The 24,030-nt window shown below is 34.1% G+C and overlaps 2 protein-coding genes across 2 annotated transcripts; both read left to right on the forward strand.

The window, feature by feature from the left end:
* Positions 1 to 2,594: 2,594 nt before the first annotated feature.
* LOC107869690 (uncharacterized protein At1g51745) lies at positions 2,595 to 5,803 on the forward strand. The gene is made up of 4 exons (XM_016716172.2): positions 2,595 to 3,036; positions 3,610 to 3,803; positions 4,034 to 4,246; positions 4,767 to 5,803. Exons 1-4 carry the CDS (start codon positions 2,855 to 2,857, stop codon positions 5,564 to 5,566), a joined length of 1,389 nt encoding a protein of 462 aa, XP_016571658.1. The 5' UTR covers positions 2,595 to 2,854; the 3' UTR covers positions 5,567 to 5,803.
* A 1,682-nt stretch (positions 5,804 to 7,485) lies between these two features.
* LOC107869679 (P-loop guanosine triphosphatase YjiA) lies at positions 7,486 to 12,910 on the forward strand. Its single transcript, XM_016716166.2, has 10 exons — positions 7,486 to 7,891; positions 9,171 to 9,236; positions 9,418 to 9,598; positions 10,564 to 10,760; positions 10,872 to 10,922; positions 11,434 to 11,525; positions 11,625 to 11,686; positions 11,907 to 12,004; positions 12,280 to 12,384; positions 12,484 to 12,910. Exons 1-10 carry the CDS (start codon positions 7,613 to 7,615, stop codon positions 12,625 to 12,627), a joined length of 1,275 nt encoding a protein of 424 aa, XP_016571652.1. The 5' UTR covers positions 7,486 to 7,612; the 3' UTR covers positions 12,628 to 12,910.
* The last annotated feature ends 11,120 nt before the right edge of the window (positions 12,911 to 24,030 follow it).

The following is a 24,030-nucleotide window of genomic DNA, read 5'->3' on the forward strand; positions in this document are numbered from 1 at the left end:
CAACACAAATTTATGTTAATAATAATTCTATTGTCTCATTCAAAAGTTACACGTATCTCCCTCCAACGTAAGAACATCACAAAGTGGAAACAATAAAAAAATGATGAACAAATAAAGAAGAGATAACCAAAAATTATCTGTAAGTGAATGATTGAATCTTAAAATTCCAAAGTAAATAATTAGTTATATATATATTTTTTAAAAGAATAATAAAGTTTTGCAAAGAAAATTAACAAAGTTATAATATGTCAAAGGGTATTTTTGTAAACAAGCAATATTCTTTTTAAAATATAACAATACATATTGTTTTCAATACATCAAACCAAACACTGCATAAAAAATAATCCAGTCTTACTAATCCCTGTATTACTAATCCCTGCACCACTAATCCAGCATTACTAATACAACCTATTCAGAATTATCTTATACACTCTACCAAATGACCCCTTAGTGTTTGTCACTATAGAGAATTGAAACTGAAATGATTTACAGCAACACAAATATCTATGACTTATTTTAGATGACAAGTTTCAAAAGTCTTTCTTCCTTTTTTATGTTCCGTGTCAAGTCAAATTACCTCATATAAATTAGAACAGAGTGCTTGGCGTCATTAATTGAACAGCTAATCGATCGATATTGAACTTTGGGAGAACCCAAATCAGTAAAAAAAAATAAAAATTTGATTCTTCGGTGCACTGAAACTCTACAACCGAGAACCAAAGTCTAGAAATATAGAATTGAAAAACCAAATTAATTTAATTTGGTTCGATATTTCGATTTTTATGCTCATAGCTAATTGCAACACATACATACAATGGGATCAGAGTGCACTTTCAAACTTGTGGTTTTTGTGACTACAGAATTTATTAAATATATGGCTTTAAATATGTCATAATATTTGTGTGATTATAAAAACTTTTTAGGTGAGTGTGTCGCATGTGCTGTGCTGTTGGAGCACAAATATTTTAAACTACTCCCTTTATTCGTTTTTACTTTATCATTTTGATACGACACATTATTAAAAAAAATAATTATTGATATAGCTATATGATTGTAATCTTTATTAATTAATGTTTAAAAAAATATATATCTTGAAAATAATTTAAAGAATAAATAATTAATGATAAGAAGTGAAAAGAACAAAATGAAAATGCAATTAGAAAAATCGAATAGATGAAGTATATATTTGACTGAGAAAATGGTCAAAAGCCCCCCTCCCCCAACCTTTACCCTAAATTCCAACTACACACTTATACTTTACGAGGATCCTATGACCCCCTGAACTATTTTAAAATGAAATTATTACCCCTTGAACGCTGATATAGCAAGAGAGTGTTTCACTCTCTTTAAAGAGAGTGAGAACGAAAATAATTTATTAAAAATTTATTTTTTATATTTCTTTAAATAAATATATATAATTTTAATTATTATTTTTCTTTATTCTCTCTTCATTTTCTTTCTTCTTCTTCTTCAATTCTTCTTCTTCTTCTTCTTCACAAACAATGGCATCAATGGCCTCCTCCTCCTCCTCCTCCTCCTCCTTCTTTTTCTGCTTCTCCTCCTCCTCCTTCTTCTCCGCCTTCTCCTTCTCCTTCTCCTCCGCCTTCTCCTCCGCCTTCTCCTCCGCCTTCTCCTTCTCCTTCTTCTTGACATGCAAGAACTCATCAATGACATTTAAAATTAATTTATCATCTTCCTCATGAACAAAATCGACTTGTTCCGACTTCATAAAACTAGTTTTGAATCAGTTCAGATTGAGAATTTTGAATATTCTTAGTCAAATCAATGATGTTCACTGATATATAATTAAAATTTTTCTGGATTAATTTCAGTGTTCTCAACGTTAATTTATCAACCAATTTCAGATTGACGTTGAGAATGTGAATCAATTCAGATTGAAAAATCGAATTAATTTTTGGGTTAGAATATTTCCTTAGCTCTTAAAAAATTTATTGACGTTGAGAATGCTAAAATTTATCGAAAAAGACTACGTTGGAATTTTGAATTTTGCTGTCACCGTCACGATCCAACGGTGTTTCATTGTCAGAAATTGTGCATCATTGAAGATACTTATCTTTCTCCGTAAATCGGAGAAGGCGGTGCCATTTTATGAAAATTGAATATTTTTTAGACATTAATTGTTGATGGAGGAGTAATCTTACATCATTTGGTCATATGCCATTGATGTCATTGTTTGTAAAGAAAAGAAGAAGAAGAAGAGAAGGAAGAGGAGGAAGAGGAAGATGAAAAATTGGAGAAGAAGAAAGAAAACGAAGAGAGAAAAGGAAAAATAATCAATTTTTTTATAGTAAAAAAAGTAATATGACGTGAAATTACGTGACATGATACGTGGCAGCGCTAGTAGACCATTACCTAAAAAGATTTGGGTATGAGCTTTTTAGATGGATATATACTTCACTTTAAAAATAGTTTGGGGAATAATAATTATATTTTAAAATAATTTAAGAGGATCATAGACCCGTAAAATATAAGTGTGTAGTTGAAATTTGGGTTAGGTGACTTTTCACCATTTTCTCTATTTGACACCTATGATAGTATTACACAAGTAGCTTTCCCTCCATGCTCCAAAGTCTAAACAAAAAGACAAAACCAAAAAGAGAGGCAACGGTACCTTAATCGTACATTCAAAAACAACAAAAGAAGAAAAAAACACAGCTAGCATTCCCCCATTGGACACACTTTATTCTTGGCTCTTCAACTTTATTTTTAAATTTATTTTTTCTACCTTGTGCCAAATGATGATAATGATGAAAGTAGTACTAAAAACTTTGGTAAAATCTCTTTATATATCTCCTCATAAAGAGCTGAATCTGAATATTTGTTGAAAAAAAAAATGGGAGGGAGTGTTATAGAAAGAAGAGGAGGTAGTGTAGTTTGGGTGTTAAGACAAAATGGAACATGGTGGCCTGGGAGAATATTGTGTAGTGATGAGATTCCAAGCTCTGGGATTCTTTCTCGTGCTAGTTTAAGTTCAAGATTTCCTATTAAGCTTCTTGGTCGAGATAATGCTTCTGTGTATGCTCTTATCTTAGCTCTTTTTTTTTTTTTTGTTGAATATCCCTTTTGTGTTTTTTTGCTTATTTTTGTGCTTTTTGTGTGTTGTTAGAAGGTATAATATGGGATTCTTGAATACCCCTCTTTGTTTTCTTTGCTTATTTTTGTGTGTTGTTACATGTTAGAACATGGGATTCTTGAATATCCCTTTTGGTTTTTCTTGGTTGGGAGTTGAGATTTGTTTTATTTTTTTGGGTTCTTAGCTCTTTTTTTTTTCTGTTCTTTTTGTGCTTTTATGTGTTGTTAGAAGTTTAGAATATGGTGTTCTTGAGTACCCCCTTTTATTTTTGGTAGGGAGTTGAGATTTGGTGGATTTTTTTGGGTGAAAAACCAAGTATTTAAGGGTGTAAATGGATATATAGCTGTCTTTTGTTGCTAAGCAGTAAGGAAACAGAGAAAGAGGTTAATTTCTGCTATATTTGTTGTTGCTTTTTACCTTTGGTGTGCTTATTGCAATCTTTTGTGGATTTGAGATCAGGCAAATGAGTGTGTGAAATCATGTTTGTGTGCAATTGTCTAACAAAATTATTTCAGGTGTTGGTACAATTTGGAGAATTCTAATCGTGTAAAGTCATTTCGATGTGGTGAGTTTGATGGTTGTATCAAAAAGGCTGAATCATCCAAGACATTTACCTGTAGTAAAAGCCTGAAATATGTGCGTAGAGAAGATGCCATTCTTCATGCTCTTGAACTTGAAAAGGGAGATCAGGAGAAACTGGAAAGGCCAGGTATTTTATGAGATTTTGTGTCTTTGTTGTATTAGGCTGCCAATTCGTCGTTGTTAGTACTTGTATTTGATAATATATGTGAATAATGATGCTTATATGTCGATCAAGATGGATGCTAAATTTAATGTTCATGATGCCACATTAAGAAAGAAGTGTCTCATCATCCTAATCTTGAAATTTGTTTAAATCAACAAAGCGATCTGCTGGTAAATTTTGTTTGTTCATTACAGTATTTGTTTCTGGATTCAAAGAGGGTGAGACTCATGGCGAAAGTAATCAAAGAGCAACGAGAAGCAAAAGATTTTGCTCCCCTATCAACTCGATATCTTTCTTGGAGAAATCAGTTTATTCTCAATCATCAAATATCATTGCAGAAAATTCTTCTTCCAAGTCCACGAGTTCCTTGAAGAGTGATTCACATAGAAAGAGAAAGACAACTGCAGGTTAATGTTTATCCCATGTTTCTTTGTTTAATCCTCTTGTTTATGGTTTTGATACACATCTATCTCCTTTCTATTCCATCGTAATGTTTGAAGTTTAAATCCTTATCTTTACTTAATTAGCATCACTTGAGCTGGTTCTTTTTTTAAGTGTTGCCTTTCTCTTATTTGAGCAGATGTTACATATAATCTTGCCTTACATTTCTATGCAATGATTCCTAAAGCACTAGCAAACTTCCCTTCCTTTGCATTCATTTTCTTTGAGTTATTACATCAGTGTGCTGCTGTGATGTCATGGAAATGGCATCGACAGTGACTTCAATTCTAGAAAATCTACATCTAAGAATATCCGTTACATCATATGATTTAATTCACATCGATGAAAGATGGAAACTTTTTCCTTTCCTTCTGTCAGTATGATGCTGCTCAACAGAAGAGGCATTACAAAAGTCATAGAGTAGTTTCAGGACCGACCAATTGACTGGATTCTGTTGTGCTGTTTTAATCTATTCTGAAAATTCAGGTCACTATGCATTGCGACCAACGAAGATGAGCTTCAAGGTCATCAGTCGTCCAGCAGTCAACAAATGGAAGCGCAATGGGAAAGTGCATAATCAACATTTTAAGAGCAGACCAGTTGTTTCGTCTAATGAAAGAAGCACTGAATTTGGATTCAAGACTGAATCATTTGAAACCATGTCAAGGAATGGCAGTCAGAAGTCTCAGCCTGGTCCAGGGAACAGTTTCTCGGAGGACGCCAGCATCCAAAGCCTTTGTTCGAAGTTGACCACACGAAAGAATAGTACCAAGACATTAATGGATGTGCATATGACAGTTCAACGCACCTATAGAGGAGAGCATACTCCCCTTGTTTCTCTAATGAGTAGACTAAACGGAAAGGCAATCGTCGGGCACCCCATCAACATAGAAGTGTTATATGATAGTTCAATGCTTCCTGTTAAAAAAGAGATCTCTGATCAGACGACAAACAAGAGCAAAATGCCTCAACTTGTTTGGAGAAAGTCGAAGAGAACTCCCGTCTGTTACACAAGTTCTACCTCCTCTCCTGCAACTAATTACGACAACATTCAGCAAAACAGCAAGAAATTTGGAGATATGAGTTCCCAAGCTAGGAAAAATGGTCCCTTTAATACCAAGTCTCGTGGGAAGTTATCGAAGAAGGCAAACATGTCAAAGAAGAGAGCAAGAAAAATCTACCTTGCTGATTCCAGAATCCAGAATGCTGCAAAAGATGACAGACAAGCATGTGTCCCTGTGAAAGACATATTCATAAACTTAGTAGGGGCTCTTGGAAATGAATGATCATAAGCAAGATATGTTTTTAGTTTTTTTTTTCCTTCTGACTGCTGACATACTAAAGTAGGTTTATGTCTAATGTCACCTCTTTGTAAGTATCCTTAACTTACAAAATTGAGCAATAAGATTGCTCAGCCTTTTGTTCTTCCAACATGAAATCTATCTATTAGTCCTGTTGTGTAGTAAAGATTGAACTGCCTTATATAATTTCATCTCAAAATACTTATCTCCATACTAAAAATATTTGTCTCAAACATTTTTTTCTGTCCATTTTTACTTCTTCATTATACTAAAAATCTATATTTGTTTTTCCTTGTTCAGTTTTAAAAAATAAGAACATTTACTATATTTTACGGCCTAATTTATCTTTATTAATAAGTAGTAATCATTTACAATTCATTTCTTTAAGTTTAGATGACTTATACAACAACAGTTTTTATTGATAAACGAGGTGGTTACAAATCTGTTCCTCCCTTGATTCTTCTCTCAATTTTCTCCGTAATTCGAGAGCTATTAGTGGCGTATTTCTCGAACATAGGATGTTCTCTTTATGAATATCCCATGATTTTGTGGGATATTGGAGATTTCGATCCTTTTACGAATATCCACAGTTTATGAGATATTCAAGATGTCTATTTTAGGGAATATGTTACCCCTTTAAATAGGCGGGATTTAGGTAAAGTACCCTCCTAGAACTCTAACAGAATTTAGAGTCCCACAAATGTCGTCGAAGTGTAGATTTGATGACGAGTGTTGAAGTACCAATAGAGTTTCCATCTTTATGTGGCGGCTACAGATTATCTGATTTAGAGATGAAGGACAGATTTGGTCCCACTGAGTGTGTCAATTTGTTTTCCACAAATTTTTACATGGAAAATAAACTTCAACCACAAATAAAAATACGAAGAAACAATAATTTTATTGATAAACGAGGTGGTTACAAATCTATTCCTCTTGATCCTTTTTTCAATTTTTTTCGTAATTCGAGAGCCGTTAGTGACCTATTTCTCGAACATAGGATAATTTCTTTATTAATATCTCGTGATTTTTATCCCATGATTTTATGGGATATTGTCCTTATGGGTGCCGTATCTATGTTATGTCATCTGCTTCTGTGCTTTACTATGTGTTTGTGTGATATCTCGTGACTTGAGCCGGGGGTCTTTCGGAAACAGCCTTTCTACTTCATCAGAGGTAGAGGTATGGACTGCGTACATCTTACCCCCCAGACCCCACTAAGTGGGAATACACTGGGTTTGTTGTTGTTGTTGTTGTTGATTTTATGGGATATTGGAGATTTCAATTTTTTTATGAATATCCATGAGTTTATGGGAATTTAGATTTTCTTGAAGAGTCCCTCAAATTTTAGATGACCTATTGAGAAAATAGATTGTTTCAGTTTACTTATGCATTTTATGAAATCAATAAAAATTTGACATATTCTTTCAATATTATTCCTATATTTAAAATATGTAAAGTACTACCTCCATTTGTTTTTACTTGTCACACTTTAATTCTACACATTCATTAAGAAAAATAATTATTGGCATAATTATTTTATTATAGTATCATATTAAATGATGTTTACTATTGTGTCTTGAATTTAATTTTGAGGAAAAATAATTAATGCTTAGATAAGGCAGAAAAAATAAAAAAATATTTTTTCTTCAAATGTCAAAATGATAAATAATAAAAAATAAATAATCGACGAAGATAGTATAGTTAAATTTAATTTTTCAAGGCATAGTGTTCAGATTTATATATTAGTGGTACCTGGTAGTTACTATATAAAAAACACGATAAGTAACTATATTTATTGATATTATGATATGTGTTTGAATTTAGAGTTACTGTTATTTAATTATGATTAATTACTATGTATTTTAATTATATTTTAGTTTATTCAATCACGGAACCATCATAAATAATGGTATTAATTTGGTAGCACCCCCCTCTCTTTTCACATCCAAATTTTAGTATAAATAATTTTTCAAACTCAAAAATTCACCAAAACCCCTAACTAGGGTTTAAGCTTCACTGTCCTCTGCAACAATGGCGACTACTCTCAGGTACTTGCTCTCCAAGTCATCAACTTCCCTTAAACTCAGCAATCAACATTCCAACAAGTTCCCACCCATTTCCCAATTGCTTAGAGCTCTTCACTCATTGGCTTCCAGAAACTTCCATTGCCATTCACCTAATAATTCTAGAACCTTCTCCACTTCTCCCCAATACTTCCCTCAAGACTCTGATTCTTCTATCGCTGCCGCTTTGAATCTTGATAGTCGCGTTCCCGCCACTGTTATTACTGGTTTTCTTGGCTCTGGAAAGGTGACCCCAAATCTCCCTTCCTCCGTTTCAATATGTTTGTCTTACTTTTTATCAGTACCTCCGTTCATTTTAGTTGGTCATCATGCTAAAAATAAATGGACATTTTTTATTTTATCCCTACAATTAATAGCATGCGTTAAATGTAAGCAATTACAATTGCAATGTCCATTGACATTTTAATATGAGCAAAGGGTAAAATAGTAAAATTTATTATTCAATATATGATTTTGTTAATTGCCGTATAAATGGAATGTCCGCAACTAAAATTGGACGGAGGGTGTAGTCCGTAATGTCTCCTTTCTTTTTTTTTTTAATAAATAACTCTTTGATTTCAATTTTGCATGTGTCATATGTAAGAACACAAGATTAAACACATTTTGGTACCTTCTATGTATGCTTATTTTAAGACTACCAGGTTATTTACTTTCTTAAATTTCCTGTCAAGTCAAAACCGTACAAACGGGGAGAGTACATTTTTCTCACATTTTTTAATTTTCTTTTTAGCTATTGTAATCTAAGTTATTGAATATTAGAATTGAGGCTAGATTCTAATTTGTAGCTGAGTTCGATTAGCTCGGGATTGGGACGTATTTTATTGTTTTGTTAAATTATTGAATATTATAGTGAAATGGATTTAAAAAATAGGTGCTTTATTTATATACTCCTTCCGTTTCAATTGTTTGTTTGGTTTTGACGTGGCACAGAGTTTGAATAAATAAAAATGTACTAAAATGTTCTTTAATCACGTGGTGTTAAATATGTCATGTGGAAAGTTAGAATGAACGATTTGCCAGGAAAAAAAAAGGGACATTCTTTATGAAACAGATGGAGTGGTTTTCAAGCATGTAAATTTTATTCACAACGAAAATTACATAAATTGATTCTCTTGCTCTGAATTCGTCATCTTGTGAATTTGGGGGATGGAGGGGTCATACCCTTGAGGTTATGACATTCTTCTCTGAACTTGATTTAAAACTAATTGTATTCAACTGAAAGTTAGGGAAATGTTTTCCTCCTTTTCTTTGTTTGTGCTAGTGTTTGTTTTATTATGTGTTCAAGAAATTATGCCCAATGTAGAATTAGAAGTGAATGATTTGTTTGGTTAATGTCACAACCTTGTTTTTCTTTGTCGGTTTCTTTTTTTAACCTACAATGACTAGGAATGTAGTGTTTCTCTATGTTGAATTGAGATATCTGAATCACTTTGCATTATAAGATGTTGGGATTAGTATGCTTATGAGAAACATCTCTTTCTTTTCTTCTTTGGATATTCTGGCAGACAACTCTGTTGAATCACATACTGACATCTCAGCATGGGAAGCGGATTGCTGTGATTGAAAATGAGGTATTCCAGTGTTTTCTTGTTTTATCCAGTTATTGTTGTTAACTTTTATAACCTAAGATGATTCTTTTTCCATTTAATGGATGCCCTTTGACTTCCTGTTTTGTATTTAATTATGTTAGGGCTAGTAAATTTTGGATTATCTACATTTACTTAAATTCTTATATGACTAATCCAATTGCAGTTTGGTGAGGTGGACATTGATGGCTCATTGGTTGCTAGTCATTCTTCATCTAATGAGGACATTCTCATGGTTAATAATGGTTGTCTATGTTGTACTGTACGTGGTGACCTTGTTAAGATGCTTTTGGAGCTCGTTAAGAATAGGAGAGACAAATTTGATCACATAGTTATAGAGACAACAGGTATGTGAAACTATTTAATAAAATGTTGTAACTGTTGTTCTCAAACGTGCTCGAGTGCACTGGTGGACTCAATTTTGTTAATAAGACGTCAAGAACATCTGATCACGAAGTACTTATCAAAAGGGAAAAAGTTTTGATTATGTTGTTTAGCACTTGCAAGTCACTTCAATACTTGAAAGGATAACTTTGCCTTGGTATATGCAGGTCATCTTATTAGCAATAGCTAAAGTTCTTCTATAAAGTATGTGAACACATTTTAATGGAGGGTTATGTTACCATTCTCAAAGCATTTTAGTATATGGTTCTTCTTAATCTCTTTTATTGATGGGATGGGTTAAATTTATGTGCCATAAACAATTCCACGTAGAAATAGATCTGCATTAATCCAAAACAGTAGCTTGTACTATTGCTACCTCTTCTCCCAACAATGTTGATGCAATGATATGGACAGGAAAAAAGAGGGAACATATCCATATGTAGTGTTGATCTTACGTTTTGATAATTGTCTGTTCCTGACGGTGACAATGAAATTCAGATGTTTTGATGCATGTAGCTTCATTTAATGTCTTTTGCACGAAACCTTGTTTAAATCTGTTGTAACTTCATGGTTAACTTCAATTGCTCTCTAAGTGGTCTGGGATAGTTAATGTCCACTGGCATTGCTGACAGAAAAAGTTTATCAATTTTGCTGAATGTTGTTTGCTGGCGTTGACAGAAAAAGTTTATCAATTTTGCTAAATGTTGTTTGCTAGCTTTCTGAAATGAACAATCCTTTATAGACCCTCTTACTCATGGGGAGAAGCAGCGCAAAGGAAAAAGAATGCTGACTAAATACTAATTATGCATCTTGGTCTAACTAAATCTCTATAGGATGTTGTACTTCAGAAGTTGAAATTTGGAAGTCATGTTTAGCGTGTGTTCATCATCTCCCTAACCGATCCTTTGAGTCACTACTTGTTTTCCAGGTCTTGCAAAGCCTGGTCCAGTTATTGAAACATTTTGTTCTGATGAATTGGTTTCAAGACATGTCAAACTTGATGGAGTTGTTACATTGGTTGATTGCAAGCACGCGTTGCAGCATTTAAATGAGGTAAAACCCAGATTTGTTACGAATGAGGCTGTCGAACAAGTGGCTTATGCAGATCGTATTATCTTGAACAAGGTAAGGCAGCTTCTAGCTTTTACTTGGTTACACTTTTCCTAGCCTGCTGTAGGTTCAAGCAATCATGGGAATCCTATATTTCAGTTTGTGTTCTTCTGATTGTGTTGACAGATAGACTTGGTAACTGAATCTGAGCTCGAAGTGTTAACAAAGAGAATCAAGGTAGAGTCTCTTCTTTTCTAGTCTTATTTCTCTTTCTTTTACAATAGCAGTGCAGGTAGTTGCTCTAACATAAACATAACTTACATTGTTGCAATATGTTATGTATGAATGATTCAATGATACTAAGCTTAAAAATTGCCCTATTGCGTATTTAGTTTTAAGAACTAATCTGCTTAATCTGAAGGAAGAATTTCCTTGTGAGGCTCTTCTCGCTGCTTTCTTATTGTAATCCTTTAATTTCTTCCGTAATGTTTGTTCCAATAGGACTAGTAATGCATTTTGAGTTGCTGCAATCTTGAACTCTTTCTGTTTTTTCCTTTTTTAAAAAAGTTATGTGGCATCTGTTTCATGTTTCTAACAGCTTTGACAGCTAGGTAAACATCTGCATAGCCATTTCTGCTGGATATGCAATGTGTACTCCTTGAGCCTGCATTTAGTTATATTTTCCCTTTTTCCAATTATATTTACGACTCCTTTTTTGAATACAATCTTGATTGCCGTGACTTTCCAGCATATCAATGGGATGGCACAAATAAAGAGAGCAAAGCATGGGGTGGTTGATATGGACTTCGTTTTGGGAGTTGGTGGCTACGATCTTGACCGGTGATTTTGCTTAAAGAACTTGCTCCTTTAACTGTTTCCCTTTCCTTGGCTGAGAATGGTATGTTGAGTTATTGTTGCTGAATTATGCCTGCTTTCCAGAGTTGATTCTGAAGTTCAATCAGAGGGCTCCCACTGTGGGCACAAACATGAAGATGGGCATGGTTAGTGAATGGTGTTAACTTTGAGAAACATTTCTTTGTTCTCCGTGTTCTTTCTAATGTCTCCCCGACTCTCCCTGGTTTTCTTCCTTTTTTTTTAAATGTATGTTTGAGTTGTTTGATATGTCTGATTCTTTTTTATTACTGATCTGACTTCTCATCTTAGTAGAAGATAAACATAAAGCTCCTTCAGGTTTTTGATAGCATGCCTCATTGTTTGCAGAACATCACAAGGGCCACGGCCACCTTCATGATCATGTACATGATTCTGCTGTATCCAGTGTTAGTATTGTGTCCGAGGGAACCTTAGATTTAGATGAGGTATCTTCTCTTTCTAGTTAACTTCTTATTTTTTGATATCATTATCTGATTATTGTTGAGTTGCCAATTTCACTCGCCGCAACATGCTTAAAGTCCTGTGGCTCTGCCCTAATGTAACGGTTATTGATATTTTAACAAGACTTGCTCTACTAAACACTTGAATGTGCTAGAGAAAAAACATGAACTTTATAGTTGAAAATGCTTCCTTGTCCATTTTTCGTCCAAAACTTGTTGATTATGTATGAACAACATTTCCGTGCTGGTATGTGATCCAGGTTGATGATTGGCTTGAAAGACTGATTGAAGAGAATGGGGATGACATGTACAGGATGAAAGGGGTTTTATCTGTGAGCAATTCTGAACAGCGCTATGTTTTCCAGGTTCTCATCAATTTCGTCTTTGTGATATTTTTTCCTCTTGATGCTCTGTCATTCCTAATTCTGATTATCGTCTTGCTTTTCTTTAATTTTTTGGCAAAGGGAGTACATTCCATTTTAGATGGATGCCCAGGCAAGACATGGGAACCAAACGAGAAGAGAATAAACAAGTTAGTATTCATAGGTAGAAACCTAAATGAAACTGCATTAAGAAAAGGTTTCAAAGGCTGCTTACGTGAGGAATAGATCATGGACGCATGTTATCCACCGGCAAGCTCTATAGTTCAGCTTGAGCATAGATGCATACTAATAGCCGTTAGGTGACCTCCATGAAACCGTGAGAGTTCAATCATGCAATCTATATAGGGTATGATTTCATGTGATACTGTCCTCTTGTATCTTTGTTCTCTCTCAATTTCTCCTCTTCGGGGATGTGTCCCATGTAAAAAGATTGTGATGAATGATGTACCGTCTCATTTGAAATTGATATACATTGAAGTCAATCTTTGCTTCCTTCATGTTTTCTCTATCATTTTGTGTTTGTGTTTCAGTTTGTGCTGTTACATGCTTCCCCCCTCAGGTATGAGTCTGAACGTGTTAGTTCAACATTTGTTAGCAAGTGAAAAAAAGGTGTTATTTTTGGGCCTGCATAATGCTTTTTGGTTCAACTCAACCAAGTCATACTTATGTCATCTTAGATTGCCAAGAATTCAGACTTAATAGCATAGATAAAAATCCTCTTCCTTTTTCCTACATTAATGCGGGATGCTTTGTGCTCTGATCTCCCTTTAGCAAAAAATCCTATTTGGATGAGTTAAAAATAGGGTCAAAGAAGCGTTATAGCTGGCTCATTGCTGTCAATATTATTCTAACAAGACATTTCTGTCTGTTGTATCTTTTTTCTTGCAAGAATATTCTACTGTCATCCTTCTCAAAAACAAAATAAAAAATTCTACTGTCATCCTTCCCCTTCTTTCCTGCTCCCTTCTCTTTTTTGCTTTCCTGCAATATTCTTATTCAAAGTGCCATTTTCAGTCTGATTTCTGACCTCTACAATTCTTTTGTTGTTCCATAGAAAGATAATAATATTGAGATTCTTTGAGAGAACAATATGCTACTCCAATATCTATTTATAAATTTACTAAAGGTAGAAATGTGTTGTTTTTTTTTGGACCGACTAAAAAAACAAAATGAATCATATAAGTTGAGACATAGGAAGTCTATTTTTCTCTTGAATTTTTAAAGTGACACTAACAATTTTTTTTGGATGTGAAACGACACTTAATTTGGAAAGGAGGTATTCTTTTTTAATCATGATAATAGACTGCTCACATTCTTTCCCATTTCAGAAGTTCCGCATATGCATTTAGCATTCACTAAAGCTAATGTTCGTAAAATTAGTTGAGCTGCGAACAAGCTAGGTTTGACATTAGTAATGTATATGCAATTTAGCTTTTTTTATTCACTTTGTTGAGAGAACATGGGTAAGCTGGCTGAAATTTATTCAAAATAGTATGTGATTATGATGGTTTCTGATCCTTGAACTCATAAAAATCCAAAAGATAGACAGAGATAAATTTTATGTAGTAGAGAAATCTAACGTGGAGTAGGTACATTTAGAGATGAACTGGTTAATTAAATACTAGTACTATATAGTATTGGTTGTTGAATAAACCTGCCTTCTTTCTCCTTTTAAATATTTAAGGGAAAATGCTCAAATATGCTATTAAACATTTTTAGAAAAAAGTTTATTTTTGTTTTCCGTTAAACGTTGGGTTCACCAACGCCACTGCTGTTTATGATATACAATAGAGTATTGACTGCCATCTCTCGCTTGGGCATAGGTGAGCCCAACTTTTAATGAATGATATAAATGAGTTTTTTTTTTTAAAATTTTTTATGACATATTTAAACCTTTTCCTAATATTTAATTTGATATAGCTTTCATGTATGTATGATAACGAAGGAAGGATAAATTGAATTAAGAAATTACAATAACGTAGAAAATTAATGATCTTCAATTTTCCTATTCTTGTCAAGGAGTGCCGTTAAGAGAGGATTTTTGGGAACCTATCATGCACTATCTTTTTTGGTGCTAAATATTTGTATTCAAGGATTAATTTGAATTTACGCCACGTAAAACTTATGTTCCCATTTGCATATGGTTAGTACAACTTATTATTAACTCTTCAAACACACATTCTTTCTGGCCTCTTTTATTTTAGTTTTATAGACCGAGTTAATTACTTTATTTTCGGAAAGTAAAATTTACGTATATTCTATCATCCTTGAATTTTACTTATAAAATTATACTAAAAAATAAAAATAAAACTGGATATTTAAGAAATGGCATTATACTTTCAATACCAAAGTTTGGCCACATTTGATAATTTAGATCACCAAATGTTATGGTAAACCTAATTAACTAATAATTAGGCTAAATCTAATAGACTAGAGATCACCAAAATGAGTATTTCATTTAATTATTCCTTTCTCAAAAGCTAATTACAAAATTATCTTTGTAATTAATCAATGTTTAAACATTAACTCATATAACACACACACAAAAATTATTAATAGCTAAAGAATTAAAAAGAAAGAAAGAAAAAAATGCTCTTATTCATAATTTAGCTAGAACTAGAATATTTTTATTTTGTCTTAAATGGCCTATATTACCTAATTGAGTTAGTAGTATTTGGGAGGACGTGGCACGTGAATGTACGAATAATATTCTGTTTTCCTTATTCTTCGGCGAATATTCCACGCTGTCATCTACGTGTCACTTCTCCGTGCGTTAATACTCGGGCCCACTTCTCCCCAATCACCGACAACATTTTTTTAAAGGCCAGTTTGGTGGATAATAATACTTTGTTCATTATTATCTTCACACACACATTGTTAATAACAATATCACCTTTTTTAACAATAATAAATTTAATATCTTATAATATATATTATGTGATAAATGATATTTTTTTCATCTCATGTGATATATTTTAATTTGACATGATATATATATAAAAGTAAAATTTATAATTTAAGGTAATCCTTGAATAAGTATATTAGTTATATAACATTTTATTAAGAGTAAAAAATAATTTTTAATGTTCTCCATCTGTCCGTAAATACATATCTACTTTTAATTTGACACATATCTTAAAAAATAATAAATAGATGGGTGATTTTACTATGTCACTCTTTGAATATAAAAAATTTCTTGCCTTGAAAAATACAATAAGTGATGTATTGTACTCGCTCCGTCTCAAATTATCAGTCCCAAATTGAGATGATACATTATTAAAAAAATAATTAATAACATGACTAGTTTACCATAGTACCCCTATTAAATGATGTTTACGTTTTAATTTGAAGAAAAAGTAATTAATGCAAAGGGTAAAACATGAAAAAATTTTTTTTGTCTCTTCTTGATGAAAAAGGACAAGTAAAATGAAAATCAAATTAGAAATTTGGAATGAGTAATTTAGGACGGAGGGAGTATATAATATAAAGTATAAATGAGTAAAAGTAAGTAAATTATTTATTAATTTATAAACTAGACAAGTATTGTTGGACCTATCAAAATAGAAAAGTGGACAAGTAAAGATGAACGAAGGAGTAAATCCTTTTCTACTCCCTCTGTTTCGAATTAGATGACCCTTTCAACCTTGACACACCCATTAAGAAACCTAATAATTAGATGTGTATTTTACCTTTTTACCCTTCTTGACATTGTAAGATTCAATAATAAAGTAAGCATGGAAAGTTAGTGCAATTATTCCAACCATGAATGCATATGTCTAGAATCTATAAATCATTAATTTTTTTTTTTTGGGTAACTAAACAGGTTTTATTTAATACCAAAGTGTTCGTACATGTTGCCAGCTAGGAGCAGACCTCCTAACTCTCATACAATCATTTCACTACACTAGATCTACTGATACTAAGAAATTCACTTACATTAAGGAAATTAATTACAAAATGCTCCTACAGTAATTCTAGTGAATGTCCAGGTGCTGCAAATCCTCATGGAGGCATGTTCAGTTGCTGCAAAATCGGTTTCCATTGCTTGATGTCACAACCTCTAGTATGGATGAATGCCACAATTTCTTTGCACACTCTATCCAGGTCATATTGTCCTTGGTGGAATCTCATTATATTACGTTTCCTTCATATCACATGAATTACCATAGCAAATAGACAACTTATTATACCTCCATTGTCATTTTTCTTCTTTACCAGCTAGTAACCCATTTCATTTTAGTTTGCCATTGTCCAATTGTTCTGTGCTCCCCTATCCATCTTAGAATTCTATGCCAGAGCTGATAGGTGATGCTACACTCAAAGAACAAATGTTCTTTAGTCTCATCAGTAGACTTACAGAATACACAAGTAGGAGAAACTACCACACCAATCTTCAATAACCTCTCAACTGTGGGAAGTTTCTTCTGCAATGCTAGCCATAAAAAGAATTTATGTTGAGGATGTATAGCCGGCTGCTCTGTCAAACTCTTCCAGCTTGCTTTAGGAAATGTAGGTGTTAGTGTATTGTACATATTTTTGACCAGGAATCTATCTCTGCTTACCATTGTTTGCAATCTAGTAACAACACCACCATTTAGGGTACTCAAAGTGTTGAGGATTTCCCTAGCTTCAAGTACCTTCTTGATGACCCATGTAGCATTCTGAGGAACCTGGCAGCTATCAATTGTTTCATGCTTCATATAATATATGTGTACCCATTTAACCCATAAGCAATCTTTCTTGGTTGCTAGTGCCCAAAGCAGCTTCATCACAACAGCTTTGTTCCACCTGTGCATGTTTAAGACATTTAGGCCTCCTACTGCCCTTGGATGACGTATTTTCTCCCAAAAAACTAGGTCCTTCTTTGATACCTCCATTGAACCTGTCCAAAGAAAAGTTCTACAAGCTGTTTCAATAAGCTTTAAGTTTCTCTTGGGGAGCACAAAGATTTGTGCCTAATATGTTTGGAGACCAAAGATTACAGCTTTGATAAGCTATAATCTCCCTGCATAGGTAAGAAGCTTAGCTGTCCAGCAAGTAATTCTCTCAACAATCTTGTCCATAAGAGGCATACACTGGTCTATTGTCAGTTTTTTTGATGAAATTAGTACCCCCAGGTACCTGAAAGGTAAGGAGCCTTCTACAAAGCCTAGTTCCTATAAGATTGTCTATTTCATTTGGTCTTTGACCCTACTCATGTACATAGAGCTTTTGTCAATGTTGGCTTGCAGGCCTGTTGCTTTTGAGAACTTAGTAAAGGCTTCTATCATTAGCTTTACAGAGGGAATATCAGCTTTGCAAAACATCAACAGATTATTTGTAAAGCATATATGCATAACACCCAACTTCTTGCATCTAGGATGGAATTTAAACTGAGGGTGGTCAGCTATGACATTTAATTCCCTTAGTAGATACACCATTGTAATTACAAATAGGTAGAGTGACATTGAATCACCTTGCCTAATACCCTTTTTTCCTTAAAAAGGTTTAGTAAACCCACAATTTATGACCAACGAATAAGATACAGAGGAGATGTATTCCATAACCCATTGAATAAACTTGAAAGGAAACCCCATATAAGCAAGCATGTTTTCCATAAGTTCCCACTCTATTGAGTCATGGGACTTTCTTAAATCTACCTTCATACACACCTTGGGGATAACCCTTTTCTAGTGTACCATTTGAGTAGTTCATGGCTAAATAATATGTTATTAGTAATGCTTCTTCGTTCTATAAATGCTGATTGTGAAGGGCTGATTATAGTATTAATTACTCTCTTGATTCTGTTAGTGAGGATCTTTGTGACTATTTTATAGAAGGTGGTACAACAAGCAATGAGTCTATAATCTTTGACATAAGTAGGGGATTTAACTTTAGGGACTAATGTAAGGGATGTACAATTGAAGGTTTTAAGAAGTTTACCAGAGGAGAAGAATTCAGCAACAGCTTTCCTCACATCATCATTTATCACATCCCACTGTTGAGTGAAGAAATCTATAGGAAATTCATCAATTTCAGGAGATTTTTCAACTGGTATCTCTTTCAATATAATTTGAATTTCCTCTATCGACACAGGTCTGATCAGAGAGCATTTATGATGATATGTCAATCAGGGTCCTCTTCTAATAATGCCTGCATCTGGGCATGGGAGTTCATTTGCAGCTGTACCCATCTGGTTGATAAAGACAACGATAAAATCCTTTTTAGTCAAATCTGGTTCAGTAAGCTTGGTGCCGTGGTCATTGTACATTATTGAGATAACATTCTTATGAATCCTTAATTTGTAATGAGCATGGAAGTATCTAGTGTTGGCATCTCCAAATTTTATCCATATTGCTCTAGATTTCTGCCTCAGACCTTGCTCTTCAACACTGCTCTATTTGATCACATCCTTTTGTATTTGCTTCTCTTCCTCAATCAAAGTTTGATCCTGAGGGTTTCTAAGCAGCCGACACATAAGGTGATAGATCGGAGTTTAGGTTCTTAACTATCAGCTTAAGCAAGTTCAACTTCCTCCATAATCTATGACATTACATGATTTTGCCCAAGTTTCTTTTACCAGGCCAGGGAAATCAGGATGTTTCATCACTGTGTTAAACAACTTGAATGGCTTGGGGTTATTGTTATTAACCTGTCTATATTCAATCAGAATTGGGGTATGATCTGAGACTCCATGGTTTAAGTATTCTACCTCCACCTGGTTGTATCTCTGCAACCACTGGAAATTACCAAAAGCCAATTAATTTTTTAGTAAACCCTGGTAATACCTTCATGTCTATTACAGAAGGTGTAGTGCCAGCCTTTTCCCCTTAGAGTGGTGAGTTGTAGATCATCAATACATTCCTGAAAAGCTTGAATTTCTCCAGGTATCACTGGTGTACCAATTCTATCATTTGTAGAGAGCACATTATTGAAGTCACCACTTAGTAACCAAGCGCCCTGCATAGCTCTGCCTAATATTTTCGGGTCATTCCATAATAGTACCCTCTGTTGGGGTTCATTCCTAGGATAAACTATTGTTAGGAATGTTGCAAAGTTGACTGTGGAGTTCTTAACATGACAGTGCACAAATTGTTCTCTGATTTCAATGACTTGTAAATTAATATTTTCTTTCCATAGTAGCCATATTCTTCCATTTGCAACCATAGGGTAGTTACAACTATAGTTCCACCTTTGCATAATTTTTTGTAAGATACCCTTGTATTTATGTTCCTTTACTCTAGTTTTAAGACAACCAAAAACCTCTACTTCATACTTTTGCAAAAAGAGTCGCACCTCTTTTTGCTTTAAGGGCTGATTTAAGCCCCTCATGTTCCATTTAGCAATGATAATGGAGGGTTGTGACTTCCCCTATGATCACCCCCATGACCTTCGTCAATTTGGCTAACTGGGTCGCAGAGGGATTCAAATTGATTGCCAGTTGGCACACTATTGATTCTCATGTTCATAGTCTTAAACTTCCCAGAGTGATCACTAGCTTTTTGATTACTCAATTCAGATTGTGCGTTAAGGGAAGACTAATATAAGCATGAGGTGCACAAAATTGTACAAGGCATTGTCAAAGGTTCAAACTTTAGAATTGGCAAGTGTTTGGAGCATTTTAAAGCCTTGTCAAGTGGAAGGAGAAGAAGAGAACCATTACACTCGAGAGGTGCCTCACTTAAAGGACAAAATAAACTTTGCACACTATGATTTAACACTCAAGAGGCACCCCATTTTAGGGCTATTGTTGTCTTTTAAGACTCCCTTTTTACACTCCAAAGGAGCACCCTTCATTAAGGGTATTTTTATCCTTGTTTGTAATAAGTATAAATAGGCACCTTAGCTCTTATTTTTCCTAAGTTTTGACATAATGAATTGAGTGAATTTTTAGATTGTAATATTAGTGTTAGCTTGTAGTATTCTCCTTATCCTTAAGAGAGAGAAATCGAATTAGGGTTAGCACAATTAATGGATTTCACTTGTATTGACAAATTGACAAGAAAGGTGGGTTTTGAGGAGTGTGAATTCCCTTGGTCCATCTAAGAGAAAGGTTTGAACTTTTATTGGTGAGGTGTGATTGATGGTTTGATACACCATCTTTTGTTAATCACTTGGTATAAGTAAGGGTCTTTCTATCTATCTTTACGTTTATGTAATCTTCTTCTTCATCCCCTTTCTTTTGTGTTGTTTTTGCTTGCTGATTTTTGCATCTTGTGTTTCCATTTCGTGAATTCGTAGTCTTATCTTGTATCATTTCGTATCAGATACATGTATTAGAGTTGTTCCCACAACTCTAAGTCTTGGATCTAATAAAATCTTCACAAAAAAAGAGTCTAGAGTCAAAATATCCACAAAAAGAGTCAAAAATTTGAAAAACTCAAAATAAAATTATGTGTTGTCTTGTTGTTTGGTAGTAGATCCGAATTTCACAACTTAGATCTACTAATTTTTAGTCTGTTTTGATAGTTTCTAGTGTTATATTCTTGTTCTTTAGCACTTAAAGGGTCTAGATCTAAGTTTAGAACAAGATTTGGTTGTTTTTGAGCTAGATCCACCATTGTTGTGGCTTGTTTGAAGCTTTTGAGGAGGGGTCTCATTTTTTGATCAAATTGTGTATGGTGTTTTGTGGCTGGTTTTGTGTTGGTTGTGCTTGGTTTGACAAAGAAAACCTAGATCTAAAAGAAAAATTAAAGTTAGGGTTCATTTGCCTAGTGGTCAAACCTTGGTCAACTCTTGAATAGTCATCTTGTTCATCCACCATCTTTAAATCTTGAAGAAGAATATTCAAGTAGCTTGTTTGATCCAAAAAGGGAGTATAAAAAGAGTGTACAAAGTGTTTGTACAAGAATATTCCCTAGCATATTCTAAGTCTTCCAAAAAGAAAGAGGGGACAAGGGGACAAACAAGTACAATTGAAAGTACACTTGAGGGGACCAATCCATTTTGAATTCATTTGAAGCTCCAAAAAGGCTTCAAACCTTCATTTTCCCTCATAAAATTGAAATTCTTCTTCCCCAAAGGAGTATTTCTCCGAAACAAGAGATTTGGAATTGAAAATTTTGAAAAGTGACGTCAACCACAAGTTGCCGTGTCATCATTTTATGAACAACCAAATTGAGTTCTAAATTAGATTTCTAAGTTTCTATTTGATGTTTCTAGTTGCTTTTGTTTTGATTCTATCAATAATTAGCAAACTAGTAAGTACCTACTAGGTTGATAATTAGTCTTGAGTTCATTTTGTTCGTGTCTTCGCTTTTTGTGTGCTTTTCTTATTTTTAAGTCATAGTAGTTTGTTGGTTCAAGTCCATGCATCATTTTATTTGAGTCTTATCAAACAAAAATCAATTTCGAACCAAGGCATATTCACCACTCAATTCACTTACCAAGTATTGCCAAGTATTCAACACTTGTGAGACCAAGTGTGAGGTGAGATCCGAGTATGAGTGTGTGAGGTTATTTGAACTAACTTATTTGTTCATTTTGTAGGTTTTTGCCTTTGATGTTTTTTTTTGCTCTTTTTAGGTACCTTGACAATGGAAGGAACAATATCATCCACTCCGGATAGTTATAGTATTTATACTACCTCGGATCCTTTTGAAAATTTCTATTGGCACCTTGAAAGTCTACGCCAATTGATGATTGAAACATGTCATCTAAGCCGAATCACTACTAACCAAGATGCTAGCATTTTGCCTAGTATCAATTCGCCTTGTGTATAGGTTCAAGATAATATACTTCCACTGGAGAATTCAAGGAGAGTTCCTCAAGAACACATAGCTGTTGATCAAATGAAGCTCTTGGCTAAGAATTCCAACTTTGGAAAAAATGACAAAGAGGTGATGCAAGGAAAAATTCTTGACAAACTCCCTTGTAATGAGAGCTTCCCAAAGGAACAAATGGGCTGCCATGATCCAAACCTAGGTAAAGGCCATACCTCATGTGAGCTAAAAGGTAACAATGCTATCTCCTACACTCTTATAAACTTAGAATGTCATGATGTGGCTAGTAGTAGCCAAATGGATGTAGTTGATGGTTTGCTGGGAGGAGAATCGCATGAGTCTTACCTTTGTAATACTCTTGGTATTATTAGATTGCATGAAGACCAAATTCTTAATGTAAGTTTGCAAGCACTAGTTGATCCTAAAGATGACAAAATTGATTCTTTTCGTAAGAATGATTTGTGTCCATCTAGTGCTAGCACTCATGACTTGAATAAGGTTCCATTACTAAGTGACAAGAGTATTCACACACTAGTTGACCCTTGTGAAAATTGAGGTGAGTTTACGTTGGTATGTGAGTTGCCAACAACTAGTGAGGATGTGAATGATGATCAATTTACTCACGAATATAGCCCACTACTTGAGTTTATGTATGATGTGCTTGATGAGATTCAAGTTAGTGTTAATGTATATAATGTTGATCTTGATAATGAATATGGTCCCTTGAACTTTTTATGTGGTGAGAACCTTGCTATTAATTGTATTCTTGGTGATCATGTGTATGGAGAGATTATGGATGATGAGGTGTATGTTGTTAAGGGAAGCCTACTAAGCCGTAGGTCTTTATCCTTGTGTGGTAGTCTTCCCTTAAGAACAAATGCTTTGGGTGAGTGTGATACCCTAGTAGATGGAATGAGTAGCTTCGGTTTAGTACCTTGGCCACTTCACCCATTTGATCCCGGTGTACTAGTGGGGAGGAAAAAGAATTGTTTCGGCTTGTGTTTATTTTCCTTTGATGTTTGTCTTATACCTATCCTTTGTAATGCTCATACTAGATGGTTCATGGTTAGAACAAAGGATTGTTGGTTGTATTTTAAAAGTGTACCCCTCGGCATGATGTCTTCACACTTGATTCCTTTTTATACTACCTCTTTAGCTATGATGATAAACATGTTAATTCTGAATTTGTATTGTGTAGAGGTAGGAAGTTTGGTGGCTGGTTTCCTTATTTGAATGATAGTGATGTGTGGGTGAGGTGGACCTTAGGATTAATAGTGGAACCATATTTGATGAGGTCCTTTGTAGAGGTAATGAAACAAATATATCTTATGGTTCCTAAGCCAAAGGTAGTCTTACCTTTTGGGTATAGTAAAATCGTTAAGACCATTGTAGTTTCCTTATCTTTTGATATTTTCCAAAACCACCTCCTTTATGCCATTCATGCTAAGCTTCTCATTTCACACACAAAGGACCCGTGGTTGTATTTCAAATGTGAACAACCTTGGAGTGTTGAAATATATGATGATTTTGGGTTGGACTTTCCTCTCTTGGATGCATATCTTATTCATGTCCTTTGTGTTGCTTATAGTAAGTGTTTCATGATTATTACAAAGGATTGTTGGCTATATTCTAAGAGTGTGCCCCCTTGGTGTGTTCATATAATTTGGCACTAATTCTAACCCTCCTACAAAGAGGATTGTGTGCTTATTTTCTTCTCTCTTTGATTTTATAGGATCAGAATTTGAGGACAAATTCCACTAAGATGGAGAGGATGATACAAGCATGAGGTGCACAAAATTGTACAAGGCATTTTTAAAGGTTCAAACTTCAGAATTGGCAAGTGTTTGGAGCATTTTAAAGCCTTGTCAAGTGGAAGGAGGAGAAGGGAATCATTACACTCGAGATGCGCCTCACTTGAAGGACAAAA

The sequence above is a fragment of the Capsicum annuum genome, chromosome 1, assembly GCF_002878395.1.
Source record: "Capsicum annuum cultivar UCD-10X-F1 chromosome 1, UCD10Xv1.1, whole genome shotgun sequence".
NCBI classification, from domain to species: Eukaryota; Viridiplantae; Streptophyta; class Magnoliopsida; order Solanales; family Solanaceae; genus Capsicum; species Capsicum annuum.

Bases quoted from the DNA above. Each gene is read 5' to 3' on its own strand.
- LOC107869690 (XM_016716172.2), top strand. From the start codon at position 2,855: ATGGGAGGGAGTGTTATAGAAAGAAGAGGAGGTAGTGTAGTTTGGGTG. The intron at 3,037-3,609 runs GTATGCTCTTAT...AAATTATTTCAG, and splicing joins GGTCGAGATAATGCTTCTGT to GTGTTGGTACAATTTGGAGA. The intron at 4,247-4,766 runs GTTAATGTTTAT...CTGAAAATTCAG, and splicing joins AAAGAGAAAGACAACTGCAG to GTCACTATGCATTGCGACCA.
- LOC107869679 (XM_016716166.2), top strand. From the start codon at position 7,613: ATGGCGACTACTCTCAGGTACTTGCTCTCCAAGTCATCAACTTCCCTT. The intron at 9,599-10,563 runs GTATGTGAAACT...CTTGTTTTCCAG, and splicing joins CATAGTTATAGAGACAACAG to GTCTTGCAAAGCCTGGTCCA. The intron at 10,923-11,433 runs GTAGAGTCTCTT...GTGACTTTCCAG, and splicing joins TGTTAACAAAGAGAATCAAG to CATATCAATGGGATGGCACA.